Source organism: Akebia trifoliata, chromosome 4 (genome assembly GCF_017979445.1).
Source record: "Akebia trifoliata isolate Shusen 1 chromosome 4, ASM1797944v1, whole genome shotgun sequence".
Taxonomy (NCBI): Eukaryota; Viridiplantae; Streptophyta; class Magnoliopsida; order Ranunculales; family Lardizabalaceae; genus Akebia; species Akebia trifoliata.
In genome coordinates, this window is record NC_141378.1 from 5087042 (window position 1) to 5102009 (window position 14968).

The 14968-nt window shown below is 34.2% G+C and overlaps 1 protein-coding gene and 1 pseudogene across 2 annotated transcripts; both read left to right on the forward strand.

The window, feature by feature from the left end:
• The first annotated feature begins 2140 nt into the window (after nucleotides 1-2140).
• LOC147403206 (putative serine/threonine-protein kinase PIX13) lies at nucleotides 2141-5561 on the forward strand (annotated as a pseudogene). The gene is made up of 6 exons (XR_015177187.1): nucleotides 2141-2283; nucleotides 2841-2859; nucleotides 2943-3108; nucleotides 4312-4451; nucleotides 4544-4667; nucleotides 5106-5561. The product of XR_015177187.1 is annotated as a putative serine/threonine-protein kinase PIX13 (transcript).
• A 3831-nt stretch (nucleotides 5562-9392) lies between these two features.
• LOC147403207 (Zinc-binding dehydrogenase family protein) lies at nucleotides 9393-13973 on the forward strand. The gene is made up of 5 exons (XM_086438701.1): nucleotides 9393-9773; nucleotides 9912-10089; nucleotides 12155-12321; nucleotides 12610-12692; nucleotides 13423-13973. The coding sequence occupies exons 1-5, from the start codon at nucleotides 9543-9545 to the stop codon at nucleotides 13799-13801; spliced, it is 1038 nt and encodes a 345-aa protein (XP_086294827.1). The 5' UTR covers nucleotides 9393-9542; the 3' UTR covers nucleotides 13802-13973.
• The last annotated feature ends 995 nt before the right edge of the window (nucleotides 13974-14968 follow it).

Genomic DNA, 14968 nt, shown 5'->3' on the forward strand with positions numbered 1-14968 from the left:
AAGACTTATAGATTTCACGAAAACCTATGATGGCAAAAAATAAAAATAAAAATTTTAAGGGTTTGATCTAGATTTTGAAAATAGATAGTTACTGAACTCCCAAATTTAAATTTAAAATTTAACAATAAAAAATAAGTATTTTTTTAGTTCATGTGGCATTAGATCTTGTTTTTGAATGCCAAATAGTGACATTAACGCTGTGTTTGGATTGAGAGAAAGGAAGGGAAAGGAAGAGAAAACAGCCCCCTTTCTCCTGTTTGGATTGTTAAGTGGGGAGGGAAGAGAAGAAAAACGGAGGGAAAGGAAGGGAAAAAAGTGAAAATTTTGTTCCCTCCAAAAATGGAGAGATTCGGAGGGAAGAGAAGAGAGCTCAATTTTTGTTCCAAATTTGCCCTTATTCTTTTCAAAATTTCCAAATTTTATTTATATTTACAGGCCATTTATTACTACATACACCCCAAATGATAAAACACATTAACCTGATTTCAGAAACCCTAGAAACGAAGTAGCCGAACTTCGAACTTGAGCTTGAACTCGAACTCGAGTAGAAGACGACCTCTCTCTCTCTCATTCTTTTGGTTTTCTTCAAGAAACCTTCTTCAACATCACCCATATTTCTCTTTTTGAAGCTCACACATCTTTCTCTTCTTCTTCTTTTTTCAAAAACCCTCAAAAATCTGATTTCAAAAACCCTTGAGAGGTGTAGAACGAAGAAGTTGAGTTGAACTCGTGTAGGAGACGACCTAAGGTATCCTCTCTCTCTCCCATTCTCTTGGTTTTCTTCAAGAAACCCTCTTCAATGGCACACATTTCTCTTCATCTTCTTTTTTAAAAAATCCTTACACCCTCTGATTTTTGTTTTGTTTTTTTTTTTTGTAACAGTGGGAAGTCATCATCTTCGATCTCAAGGTCATCAAGAAGGTAAATTTTTTGAAAATCCAGATCTGTGTTTTCTTGAAAATCAAGAAAGTTTGATATTAGATATACTTTTCTAGATAGCTATATTTTTCTGCAATTGGATTCTCCATTAGAACAGCTGGAGTGTGAATTGTTCATGGATTTGGATTCATAAATATGGGTCCAACATGCATTGGCACTGTGAAATTATTTGGCTAATTCAGGCCTAGACCCATAGCTAAGTTGGTTTGATGGATTACAAACCAACTTTGAGGTTGTGGGTTTAGTCCAAAATTGTGTTTGCTAATCTAGGTTGTGCTTAAAAACGTGTTTGTTGATTTGGATTAGAATTTCTTTTCTGTAAATTTTGGAGGTTTATAAGTGTTTGGTGGTTAGGAATTTGTAGTTGAGAGTTTAGAGATTTGGGTTTTACTTAATAAAATAAATTACTGATTTGATATCGGTGAAGGCTCTCTGCAACTGATGAAATCTAAAAAAAAGATCACTAATTTTATGAGGAATTTTATAGCTAATAAAATAGAATTTTAAATTTTTTATAGATTCTATACTTCAGACTCAGATCATGAAACCCAACCAACACATATCAACTATGTGAACTTCGAGCTCATCAATGCTTTTTGGATTTGACATTCTACTTATTTTTGTGTTGCTTACTTGCTTTAGATGCATTGTGGACTTGCTTTAGAATGGTTCATAAGTTAGGAGATAATTCAAGTTATTTCTAATGTATTCAGAAAAATATTTTTCTTATTTGTTGTAGTACCTAAAAGAAATTAATCCAATTTCAATTTTAAATTCATTGTAAGATCTTTTTCTCCATTTCATATTTTTAGATATTGTTGAACATTTTATAGTCTATGGTTATTTTTCATTTTATTCTTTGACATGCTTGACCCCAACCTTAAATTACCTCGATTTTTATTTTATCTTTTGTGGCATTTCATTTTTCTGTTTGTATGCTATGCTTTATTAATACTTTTTGCCAAGTGTGCTTTATATTATGTTAAAATTGCAGTTTTGTTGGCTTTATTTATTTATTTTTCACCTATACAGGTCCATACTGGAGCAACACTTTGAATCTCAGTTAATAATATTCATTTTGTCAATTGCCTATTCATGCAAAAGTTCTATAAGTGGATTTGCACAATGTAATGAAGTGCTAAAAAATAAGTTGGTTGCAACATCGTAAGATGCAGAACCGAAGAGATTTACAAAGATAATAATGAGTGACAGATCTGTCCATGTGGTGGAACCGTCAAATGCAGAACCGAAGTGGGCTGGCCCACCTCAAGATAATAATGGAAACATCACATCTTCCAATTCAACTTCAAGTAACCAGCAGCAGCCATCAAAACACTTTTCCAGGTAAAAGGTGTAGTGACCATGTCGTGACGGTTGAAGGAAAAGTGCACACCACCGACGATCCGTTGCAGTCAACTTGGTTCAAGGTGTGTACGTTCTAGGGTGGGATCTCTAGTTGATTCTTTATGTATAATCTTGATTCAACATTGTATAAGAACCCCAATGTATTGCCTATTGACATTAAAAGCACAACTGAGATCGTCAAACATGCTTTCACAGTGATGTGTTTCGCCCATTTTTATAATAAGAATCACGAGCCATACTTTTCTGTATAGATGGACTTAAAAGTCATGTAACAACATTCCAAGAGTAACGGATGACAAGTAACATTTGTTGTTCTATATATTTAATGTAGGAATATGTAGAGCTTATGTATGGCGCAAGGTCAACCAACTAATGGGTAGGAGATATACTACTTTACAGTTTGGATGAGAGGACCTTCCTATCCAGAACTTTTCTCTTAATGTCTGCCAATATTTTTTCATTCTTTTGACCAACCAAAACAACATGGTTGGTCAGATATGGATATCCTTATTGGATTAGGTTCACTTGCCTCTTAGGAGATTTGGATTGCTTCAAGTAAATTGTGGATCTTTATTCCTTGCTTCTATACCATATATTTTGATAAATCATCTAATCATGTAGCTTGAAAAAGTTAGAAGTGCAATTTGATCATAAGTTGCTTTAGCGAGCCTCCACTACGGGATATCATTTTGTCTGCACCTTGGCACAGCAATGGCAATAAATTTGTTGGCAATGTCAGAGCTGGTCCTGTAGCAAATGCCTATGTTGAAGCTCATAACAGTAGGCCAGATTCTGGGATATCAGGTATGCAAATTTGAATACTTATGTATTGTTTAATTAATTACAATCCTCCTGTATAGTTACCTTTATCTAGAAACTTGGAATCAGCTATCTGCATTCTGTATGGATAGTTAATGTTCACAAACTGCTTAGTTTTGTTTCAAAGAAGGTGTTCTTTGGAGGAGTGGATGGGCAAGCTACTATCTGATATTAATTTATGAGTAGCGTTCAATGGCCAACAGTTTGGCAAACATTTTGGCAAACACATTTTTCAAAACATGGGTTAGAGGTCTTGGAATGGGCTGATTTTTGGTGAGGATGATCTCTATGGTGAGGAGATCATCATCACCAAAAATCAGCCCATTCCAAAACTTCTAACCTCATCAAAAATGGTTTACAAAAAATGGTCGGTTCACGATTTTTCAACTTGTAAAATGGGGCTAGAAGTTTTGGAATGAGCTGATTTTTGGTGAGGATGATCTCCTCACCGTAGAGATCATCCTCACCAAAAATCAGCCCATTCCAAGACCTCTAACCCATGTTTTGAAAAAGTGTTTGCCAAAATGTTTGCCAAACTGTTGGCCACGGATAGGGACCCTTAATTTATTTAGAAGTGTTCTAGTGGCATCCTTCCTTGAGCTAAACCCTGCTGCTAGGTCTTGTAGGTGTCTCCTAATGTCCTTAATGCATCATTTGTGCTTGGAAACATCTGTACTTCATTTTTTTTTTCTTTGAACTTTCACACACACACACACACACACACACACACACACACACACACACATATATATATATATATATATATATTAATAAGTATGACTTCCTATTAACATGTTGGTTCCACGTATTTTTCTTTCCAGCATTTCATGATATAAATCAGCAAACTTTAGAGGCAAAGCCTTCTGGAAACAGTGCAGTTTCTTTTCAACAAAGTTCAGGTGTTTCTGTGGTTGGTGGCAGTTCTTCCAAAACACTTGACTATGGTAGTGATAATGCATATGAGACATCTGAGCTTGGGACACCAAGGCAAAAATTAAATAAACAATTTAAGTCTCCACTTCTTTGTTTCTAGTTCATAGCCTTATAAGTTTTAGTTCACAGTAGAATTGATGTACTTCAATGTGTGTTTCAAATGTTGATTAGCATTTCAAATTTTCATATTGACTTTAGGATGGATTGTCCACTATCCAAACATTTGTTAGTTATGCAAGATTATTTATTGTGCAGAGGGTTCAGTCCAACCTCTTTCATGGAGCACACAACTCAAGATAGCCATAGGTGTAGCTCGAGGCCTAGCATTCTTGCACGCATCCGAAAAGAAAATTATCTATAGGGACTTCAAGTCGTCCAATATCTTACTCGACGAGGTAAATTTACTAAATCATCGCAGAATTTGATATTAAAAGAAAAAAGTGTGTTTAATGCAATTAAATGTGCTTGTATTTTCTTTCTTTTGTAGTATTTTAATGCAAAACTATTGAATTTTGGTTTGGCAAAAGATGGCCCATTGCCTGGTGACACACATGTGACAACACGTGTAAAGGGCACATATGGGTATGCAGCTCCTGAATATATTGCCACAGGTAAAAAAATATCCTGGCTCCTTTTATGATCCCATACTACATAGCCATTCGACAGTCACCCCCGCCTAGCGGTTTGATGTACAAGGGCCCGAATCATGTTTTTCAAATCAACAAGTAAAGTTGCCCACATGTCACGGTCGTGCTCATTGGAATAACCATGACATGTGAATGTGTGGATCTACACAACAAAATCAGTTAGGGCTGTCAATGGGTGGGTTAGGACTTGGTTGAGTCCTAACCCAAACCTAAAGAGGTAGTTACCTACTGAACATAGGTCCACTGAGCTCAAATCCAGTCCCAATGGGCCACAGTTGGGCTGATCGAATTTAATTTTTGATTTAATGCGTTTGAGTCATCTGAATTGGTGTGCATGCCCACAAAAGAAGAGTTAAAAATACTTGATAATGAATGAATAAAAAATGTGCCCAAACTGAACAGGTCATTTATATGTGAAGAGTGATGTATATGGTTTTGGAGTAGTGTTGCTGGAGATGCTAACAGGCCAACGAGCAATTGACACAAACCGCCCAAGTGGGCACCATAATTTGGTGGAGTGGTTAAAGCCAATCTCTATCGGAGCGAAGAAAGCTTTCTAATATAATAGATCCACGGCTCGATGGTCAGTATCCTGTCAAAGGAGCAGTACAAGCAGCGCAACTCACTCTCAAATGCCTAGGGACGGATCCAAGAAACCATCCATCGATGAAAGAAGTTGTGGAAGCTTTGGAACGGTTGCAAGCCATCAAGGAAAAGTCCAAGGAATCCCAAAACGGCTGCTTATTGGTGCCCTTTGAATTGTAATAAGAAGCTTATTGGTGCCTAATTGCTTCTAGTAGAGCCTGTTTAACAATGGAATTTCAATATATAATATGAATTTTGAGTTGTTTAGCTTAATTTGGAATTTGTTTTATGATTTTTCTTTTCTTTTTTTTATTTTTTTATTTTTCTGATTTTTTTATTATTATTTTTTTTATTGTGATTGGTGAATTAGAGGACCGAGCTATTGTTTGTTAAATCTTCAAATTTGACGGTCATACTCTATGGAATTTTTTTTGTTTTTTTTAAGCTCATTTTCCAATAATTTGATAGTCCAGGGCCGTCAAAAAAAAATTCTACAAGAAAATATTTGACAGGCATATTTGACGAGAGGGTTCGTCAAATTTCTCAAAATTTGACGGGCTAAGACTGTCAAATATAAGCTTTTTTCACATAGTGAATGAACCATGTCACACCTAACAACTTGACCGCATTTGTTAAAAAACAACTAACGATAAGGGGTTGAGTCAAACATGTGGCTTGGAAAGGTTAAGCAAATTAATTCAAAGATCAAGCTCCCAACCATCTGGCCCTTCAAGCTTTTACTGACAGTTGATCTTGTCTTCAACTTCTCAAGGTTCTTAACTAAGTTCTACTACTATGTTTTATATGGGGAAGGAAGAAATTTTTCTTGAGACTTTGTAAATATTTAGTATGGAATATCCCTTATTAGCGCCAGTCGATCAAGAACAATTAATCTAGATCAAAATAGTCTAGAAAAACATTATAACTTTACGATATTAATAATAATAAAAAATGAGCCTTTCTAATCAATGTTATCCACTCTCCCTAGTAATTGATCGAAAATAAATGGCTTAATCTTGAATTTGGGTTAGAGATGATGTGTGCTAGTAACTGTTGGGAAGTTGATAGTTTACTTCAACATTTTGAGAGAGCTAAAAATTGTAAGAAGTTTGAAAAGGTCCATCATTGTAGGTTAAAATGTCTAGGACCATGTCTTTAATCTCAAATTTGCATATTTTAGTGTGCCAAATGACTTGGATTTTGAGTCAATGAGATGAACAAGTATTTTTAGTTTTTTTAATAAAAACATACATTTGTCCAACCAAATTGAACCAATGAATCAATTTGATTTTTAAAACATTGGTGGAAATATAAGCTCTCATGATATACAATCTTGTATTTCTTAAGTTTGATAATAGGGAATTTCTGTAAGAAATATGGTATGAAGGTTTGTATCATTGTATAAGTAGAATTTTGTTTTTTACTATGAAGGGTATAATAGTCATTTGACAATAATAATTTCTCTTCTCTTCTCTTATGAATCCTAACCAAACAGGAGAAAGTTGATTTTTTCTTTTCTCTTCTCTTTCAATCCAAACAGGGTGAAGAGAACCTTCCCTTCCTTTCCCTTCCCTTCCCTTCCCTTAATGAGTTTCTCTTCCCTCCCTTTCCCTCAATCCAAACACAGCCTAAGAAGCCTTACTAAGATTTGAAATCTTACTAAGTTAGTAAGACTGGACTTACTAACAGTTTAAACGCTAGGAGCCACTCCGCTGATTTTTCTCCACAAAAATCTCAACGAAATTGTTGAACCGTGGTCAATCCCCTGAATTTAATCCACATATCTCTATTCTCTAATCCATCATCTTACATCTCATGTAGAAAATCTTGATTCTTTTTCTCCGACTTTCACTTACAATGAATGGAGAGGGTGCAAGTTCAAGTGCAGAGTTGAGAAAATTTCAGTTGATGCCAATGACCCCATTAATAGTGCTTACTACTGGAGGCGGGTGTGTCATTGGTAAATTGTCAATCAGATTGATTATTCTTGATATATGAAAAAAGTAAGAAAATATATATGGAATGAGTATGTTAAGTTATGATAAGCATTTTGTAACCACACATGTATGAGATATCAATTAGAATAATCATGATTCTCTCTTTTTCTCTCTTTCTCTCTCTCTCACACACACACACACACACGCACATCAGTCCATAGTCTCCTCGTGGATTCTATTGTTTAATTTTGTATTTGTTCCATTTGTGGATAAATTTTTTGAATCGTACTAGTTTAAGTGCTCCTCCCTTTCCCTACCTTTTGGGGGTGTTGAGCTTCTCACATTTTTTTTTATAATTTGCTTTTGTTATTTTATTTACGACAAATTTTTTATTGATGATCAATCTAATTAAAACAGACATAATTGGGTAGGTGGAGGCAATGTAGTAGCATAGTGGAATAGAGGTAAATCCAGATATCAATTTAGTGATCTTGATTGGAAATAACATTTTCTAGATGATTTTGAAATGTGGTTCGATCTGCCAAATTTAAGGTATGTGCTTGATTGAAAGCTAATCTCGACTCCATTCTCTTTCAAAAGAAGCTTCTTTTCATGAGAGATATATCCAACTTATGATTGATTTTAAAACAATATTTCTTGTTATAGAGGTCCTCAAGTGGTGGATGGTGTAAGGAAAATCAATCTCTTAAATGGCAATATTTATACAATTTCTCGGCTATGTTTCGTTATAGATTAAATTCTCTCTATCAGTACCTTTCAAAAAGAGAATAATTTTTATTTTCTATCTATTACTCTTAAAGTATATACATCATTTTTCTTTGAATTTTAAAAATAAAATACCATAAACTAAAATTTGTAACTTTTTTTTTCTTTCTTTTGAATAGTAGAACACTGAACATCACTTGGAAAAAGCAATAGAAGAATTGAGAATGCCAATTATCAAAATTGAAAAATAGAAAAATAAAAATAAAAGACCAAGATATTTTTTTATGTGATTTGGTTAATTAAAGTTTTTACATTTAGAGATGATGATGATGACGTCCTTTCATCATTATCGTGAAAATCAGAGCCATAATCATTAATCACTCTATCTCTCTTTCTCTTCGAAAAGTTAAAAATCCCTTATAAAAATTGGATTTACAATGAAAATATAAATATAACTAATATAAAGACGAAATTAAACCAAAGATAAATAATTATGAAATTGAATAAAATAAATTCCATAAATAAAAAAAATTGGATTGAGATGAACCACCTAACAACCCTGAAACTTATCGTAGAATTAGACCCATAGTATCTCTTCTTGGTACATAGTCCCTACTACTAATATGATGCTACCAACATATAGAAGACACAAATATAAGACATTATATTAAGATGAACAAAATAATAGAATAATAAGTCTTATAGATGATTGAGCCTTATTCCTCATTTGATTCTATATAAAATCATTTATTTTCTTAATTAAAGAGAGCTGTTATTGGCATGCCTACATTTACTTATCCTAACCCAATTCTTATGTTAGAATAAGAAAATTGTTGATCTTATGTTTTTTTAAAGCAATCATTATTCAGATGAAGGGACAAAGGGTTAATATAATATATTTTATATTAAAGTATTTTATCTTTTGGTTGTGGTAGTAAGCTATTATATTTATGGGTATTCGCACGTGCAGGGCTCACTAGTACAATAAACACAAAAGATTCAAAAGAAAGCAATGGGATGTAGATTTAGGATCCAATAAAGTGTCCCATTCTTGTTTTATCGTGTCCATGTGTCACATTTTTTAATTGGAGTTTAAAACACCTCGACTCTCAATCAAACAAGGAACATGTCCCAATGTGTTTATTTTTCGATCAAAATGTGTTTCGTAAATGTTATTCCTATTTATACGAACGGGACATTGTACTGGATAGCAACTCATAGGATAAATAGGAAAAGAGAAAGAGTCAGGATATGTCTACTTGGCAAGTTTTAGTCGTAACAAAATCGAACGCAACCCAATGTGTTTATTCTCCAATGAAAATGTACCACGTAGACACCGTTCAAATCTATAGTAGCGGAACACATTATTGGATCACAACTCAAAGAGAAATACATAGAATAAGTCCAAACATTTCACTATCTCATTCGTCGATTGACACTTCGTATCCAATTTCGTTGTACATAAAATTATCTCACCTACCAATCTAAATCGGCAAATCATACCTAACTACATCCCGCCATGAACACACGCGCTAATCACTTATATTTATCTCTGCATCTCATTTGAGAGAAATTGTTCGATCGATTAGCCATGGCAGAAGAAGTTGAGATCGAAAACAAACAAATCATCTTCAAAGGTTTCATCGTTGGAACTCCAAAAGAGACAGACATGGAGTTGAAGGTCGGGAAGATTAAGCTTCAGATCCCACAAGGATCTGGAGATGTTTTGCTCAAGAATCTCTACCTATCTTGCGATCCGTACATGAGAGGTCGAATGCGAGAGTTCCACGGATCTTACATTCCTCCTTTCGTTCCGGGATCGGTAAGTTTTTTTTTTTTTTTTTTTGAATCTTTCAATCTGGATCAATTTAAGCTCTCAATTATGATTTATTATGTATGAATCGAAATCTAGGTTTTTTTTTTATTTTTTTATTAATGATTTTTGTGGTGTTCAATTAAGGTGATCGAGGGTTTTGGTGTTTCTAAAGTTATGGATTCCAATAATCCAAATTTCAAGGTTGGTGATTTTGTGGTGGGATTTACTGGTTGGGAAGAGTACAGTTTGGTGGAGAAAACAGATCAATTGAGGAAAATTGGCACTGACGGTGTACCTCTATCCTACTATGTGGGTCTTCTTGGTAAGTTTTTTTTTTTTTTTTTTTAATCTTTCTCATAATTTAAGAGAAAATTCGGAAAACATGCACAATTTTTGTTAAAATTCTGGTTGCAGTACACTATTCATTTTAATTCCAAAAACATGCATAGCGCGATCCTAGGGATTTTAAAGTGATGATCTCGCTGATAAAAGGTAGGGAGGTCGTAATATTTATTCGAAAGGTGACAATCTCACTAGTTTATAAAAGTGACGATCTCACTAAAAGGTAGCGAGATAACTGCTATTTATTCTAAAAGTGACAATCTCACTGATTTCATAAAAGTGATGATTTCGCTAAAAAGCATGTTTTGGGAATTGTTTTTCAGTCAGATCGTCAGTTATAGAATAAATACCTGCACTGCTAAATATCAAAAGATATTCGACTTTAAAAATATCTGATTTATTAAGTGATGATGTCGCTACCTCATGTTTTAATACTTTTAGAATAAATACTTGTGACCTCACTACGTCATGTTTTAATTTTTATAAGAGTGATAGTCACTTTAAAATTAGAATAAATACCTGTGATCTTGCTTACCTCCCTCATGTTCATGTATCTTTTGAGGATTAAAATGAACAGTATACTGAAATAGGTATTTTAACAAAAGTTGCCCATGCTTTGGGAATTTTCTCATTTTAAGTATAACTTGTTCTGTAAAATATTAAATTTTGTGGCGTTTAGTACATAGATTTGATGAGATATTAATATTAAATTACCCAAAACTAAGGTAAACCATAATGTAACATATTAGGCATGGCTCCTTAAATTTAAAAGTATTAGGTTTGATCATAGTCTTAAAATTCTCTGAAATTTGCAAAAAAAAATTGTACAGTTCTTCGAGTTAGGGGTTAGACGATTAAATTGATGAATTAATCAATGATTCTTCATTTAAGAGAAAAGTTGAAAAGAGAATGGGATAAAAATGATATTTAAAACATGTTTCATAAAAAGAGAAGGTCAAAAATGTCATTCATGGAAAAATGGGGATAAAATAGGTATTTAAAAAAAAAGGTGAATAGTAATTTAGAGCGAGCCCTTCAAAATTTCTCCAAATCTCTATGTTTGAAGATGTGAACAGTGATATAGAGGGGGTTTCTCTAAAATAGAGTATGGTTGGAGTTAGGTTCGGACATCTTCCCCTTTATATTTACGTTATGTTGGATTGAAAGAAGTGAAGAGAGGAGAAAAGAAATGAGTTTCTCTCCATTTCTCTGGTTTGGATTGTTAAGTGGGGAGAGAAGACAAAAGAAGAGTAGAGGAAAAAGGTGATTTTGTTTCTCTCCAAAAGTGGAGAGATTTGGAGTGAAATGGAGAGAAACCCTCTTAAGAAATCTATAATTCCAACTCAGCCCCTGAATTTCTTTTTAGGCATTTTAAAATTTCAACATTGCGCCTGTTTCTCTCCTGTCAATCCAAAGAGGGTTGAGAGAAATTGGGTTTCTTTTCTCTTCTCTTCTCTTCTCTTAATGGGTTTCTTTTCTCTCCACTTTATCAACCCAAACAACACGTTAAAGTTTTAGAGACCGGTTCAAGATGCTCTAAGGCACTCACCCTCACACTATAACTGCTTTGACATCCCAAAAAGTTAATTTCAATAGTGGAAGTCTAAAACGTCGAAGAGCTATTTCGCAAAAGAGTCGTGCTGGGGTGACACAAACAGAGACACAAAGGTGACAAAATGATGTGGTGGTGCGCACATAACTGTAGATGCTTTTCCGCGAGATACGAGTAAAAAGCATCTACGGTTATACGCGCGCCACCACATCATTTTTGTCACCTTTGTGTCTCGGTTTGTGTCATTGCAGCATTTTCCCTCACAAAATTGATGTTCTTGGATAATCCTGGCTATAGTATCTATAACTTATAGATTTTGTCCAAAAGACAAGGTTCATACCATTCGAGTTCTCCACATAAATGTTTCTAAGTTGAGAAAGGGAAGATGGGGGAGCTGGAAACAGCCTCAACACTTCTTAATTCTTTATTTCTTTTTATAACATATGATTTAGTCCTCTAATGTAGTCATTTTAACAAGAAGTTTTTGACACAGGTATGCCAGGTTTTACAGCTTATGTTGGATTTTATGAGGTTTGCTCCCCTAAAAAGGGGGAGTATGTTTTCGTTTCTGCAGCTTCTGGAGCAGTTGGTCAGCTTATTGGCCAACTTGCCAAGCTACATGGCTGTTATGTGGTTGGCAGTGCTGGTACTAGTCAAAAGGTTAGCTATTTGTTCTATTTAACATGGTGTATTGACGTATCGTGCAACTTTTCAAAATAATGAGTGCGTTATTGTACACAGGGTTTAAAAAAAAATTGATCCAAAGTTTCGGTCATGAGAAAAATCAAAACAGTTTTCACCGAAACATTCAATATTTCATGCCACGCTTGGTCGAAACTGGAATGTTTAGCCGAAAGATTCCAAAATGGCACGAAACTTTAAACCATGATTCTACCTTATTTCTTCATTCTGTTTTTGCACCAATAAAATGTAAATTGCACATATCAGGTCGATCTTCTGAAGAACAAGCTTGGTTTTGATGGTGCCTTCAACTACAAAGAGGAGACAAACTTGGATGCTGCTTTAAAAAGGTGAGGAGTAATGCATTTTTGAGAAACTAAATTATTTATAACATGAACTAAATGATTTAGACAGAGATCCTTTAGGCTTCAGTTTAAGAATCTGGGTTTACCATGTAATTTTTAAGGTTTCTTCTCATGGTTTTTAAAAACTTGGAACTTGGCACACAGTTGTTGAGGACGTAGATTCTACAGCCTTTACTCAATCCTTTTTTTTAAAGAGTTTATAAATCTAGTTTCGTATACCAAGAACGAAAGGGCTTTTACTTAGTTTTCTGGTTTTTGGGTAATTCATATACATTGTATGCAGTACTAGTTGGTTTTTCGAATATTCAGAGTTTTTCAAGTAGCTTGTGTTGAGTTAGATTTTCATATAAATATAAGTTCTCGCCTTCTTCCGATGTCTTGATTGAATCAGTTTTATTCGGAGTTTAGTTCTTTGACTCTTCTTGCATTATCATTTTCTGTTTTGAAATTATTGAGTAACAATTTGACAAACTCTTCTAAGACTTGGCAACATCAATCATTTATTGTATTTATATGAATTTTGTACCAACTTAGGTGAGATTACCAGATAATTGAACCATGTTAAGGGTCTAGAAGCAACCCTTACTTTGAAAATTCTCCATCGTAGATGCTTTGGTTCATTAGAGTATCGTTTCCCTTCCCCCTTGATATGCTATCTTATTTATTATATCTAGACTCATTTAATTTCAGCTGATCTTTCTATCTCACTCAACAGGTATTTTCCACAAGGGATCGACATCTACTTTGAAAATGTGGGTGGGGAGATGCTTGATGCAGTACTTCTCAACATGAACCCTCATGGTCGGATAGCTGTTTGTGGGATGGTGTCCCAACAGAGTCTCTCTGATTCTGAGGGGATCCATAACTTGTTCATGCTCATAACAAAACGCATCCGGATGCAAGGGTTCCTTCAACACGATTACTTGCAGTTGTTCCCCAACTTCTTGGATCATATTATCAGTAACTACAAGCAAGGGAAGATCGTTTACATAGAAGACATGAATGAAGGCCTCGAGAGTGCTCCAGCTGCCTTTGTTGGGTTGTTTTCGGGCAAGAATGTTGGTAAGCAGGTCATATGTGTTTCCCGCGACTGATTTTTTTGTAGCTTTTTCTTAATGTTATGTTTGTTTGTGTTTTGTGGTCATATGGAGGTTGCAATTTGATTCACCATTGAGAATGTTTGACCGGGATAATCTAAGCTGTTTCAATGGGTGTTCGGAATACTTGGTGGAATTTTTTCGATTTAAGATGCATAGGCTACTTATCTCATTTATTTTCTATTGTTCCCGCGAGGCATCGAAATCTACTCTGATAATTTGGGTAGGTGTGGGATGGTGTCCCAACAATGCATCTCTTAAGGGATACATAACTTGTTTCTACAAAGCAATTATTTGCTTTTGTTCCCCTGCTTCTTGGATCATATTGTCACTAACTAGAAGCAAAGGAAGATATAATCTCTCTCTCTCTCTCTCTCTCTCACACCCCCCCCCCCCCCAAAAAAAAAAAACAAGGGATAAAAATGGTGAAAGAGATGCTAATATATGGCATATTTGAGATATTTGAAGTTCCAAGCCTCTTAATCAATTTGAAATGTCAATCTCCTAAATCTCAGGGATTTCAATACTATGTTTGCGATGAGTGATTTACCATTGCTTGGTAAAAATTGCGAAATCTTTTTTTGTGATCGGTTTATCTTTGCAATAAAAGTTCTCATTGTGATTTTGCAAATGATTTTTTTAATTTTTGTGCAACAAATCATTTATTGAAATTTCATAGAATTTACGCAATTCAAGCAAATCACGGTAAAATTGATATAAAAAAATCATGTGCATTTGCTAATGATTTGCAGCATACCAAACTGGATGTTATTCTCAAATCAAAATATCAAGACCCTGCTTGGTGCACTACAAATCATTTGCTTACCATAAAGGTGTCTCTATCACATCAACATATGATAAAACTATAATTTAGATTATTTTCCAATATTTTTTATGAAATCCTGCTTGGAACACTACAAATAGCAATTGGTTTTTGTCTCTTTCCCAACAACATACGATTAAGGTCTCTAACAAGGAGTATTTTTGTAAATTTATGTATCTATATATATATATATATATATTGTAGTATTAGGGATTGAGGGTATTTTTATAATTTTATTATTTTTATAAGAGATATTTTAATACTTTTTATATACTGGGGTTGGAGTTGAATAATTTTGCAAATGATTTGTGATAGTTTTTGTGCCGGAAATCATTTGCTGA

Bases quoted from the DNA above. Each gene is read 5' to 3' on its own strand.
- LOC147403207 (XM_086438701.1), top strand. From the start codon at position 9,543: ATGGCAGAAGAAGTTGAGATCGAAAACAAACAAATCATCTTCAAAGGT. The intron at 12,322-12,609 runs GTTAGCTATTTG...TGCACATATCAG, and splicing joins GTGCTGGTACTAGTCAAAAG to GTCGATCTTCTGAAGAACAA. The intron at 12,693-13,422 runs GTGAGGAGTAAT...CTCACTCAACAG, and splicing joins TTGGATGCTGCTTTAAAAAG to GTATTTTCCACAAGGGATCG.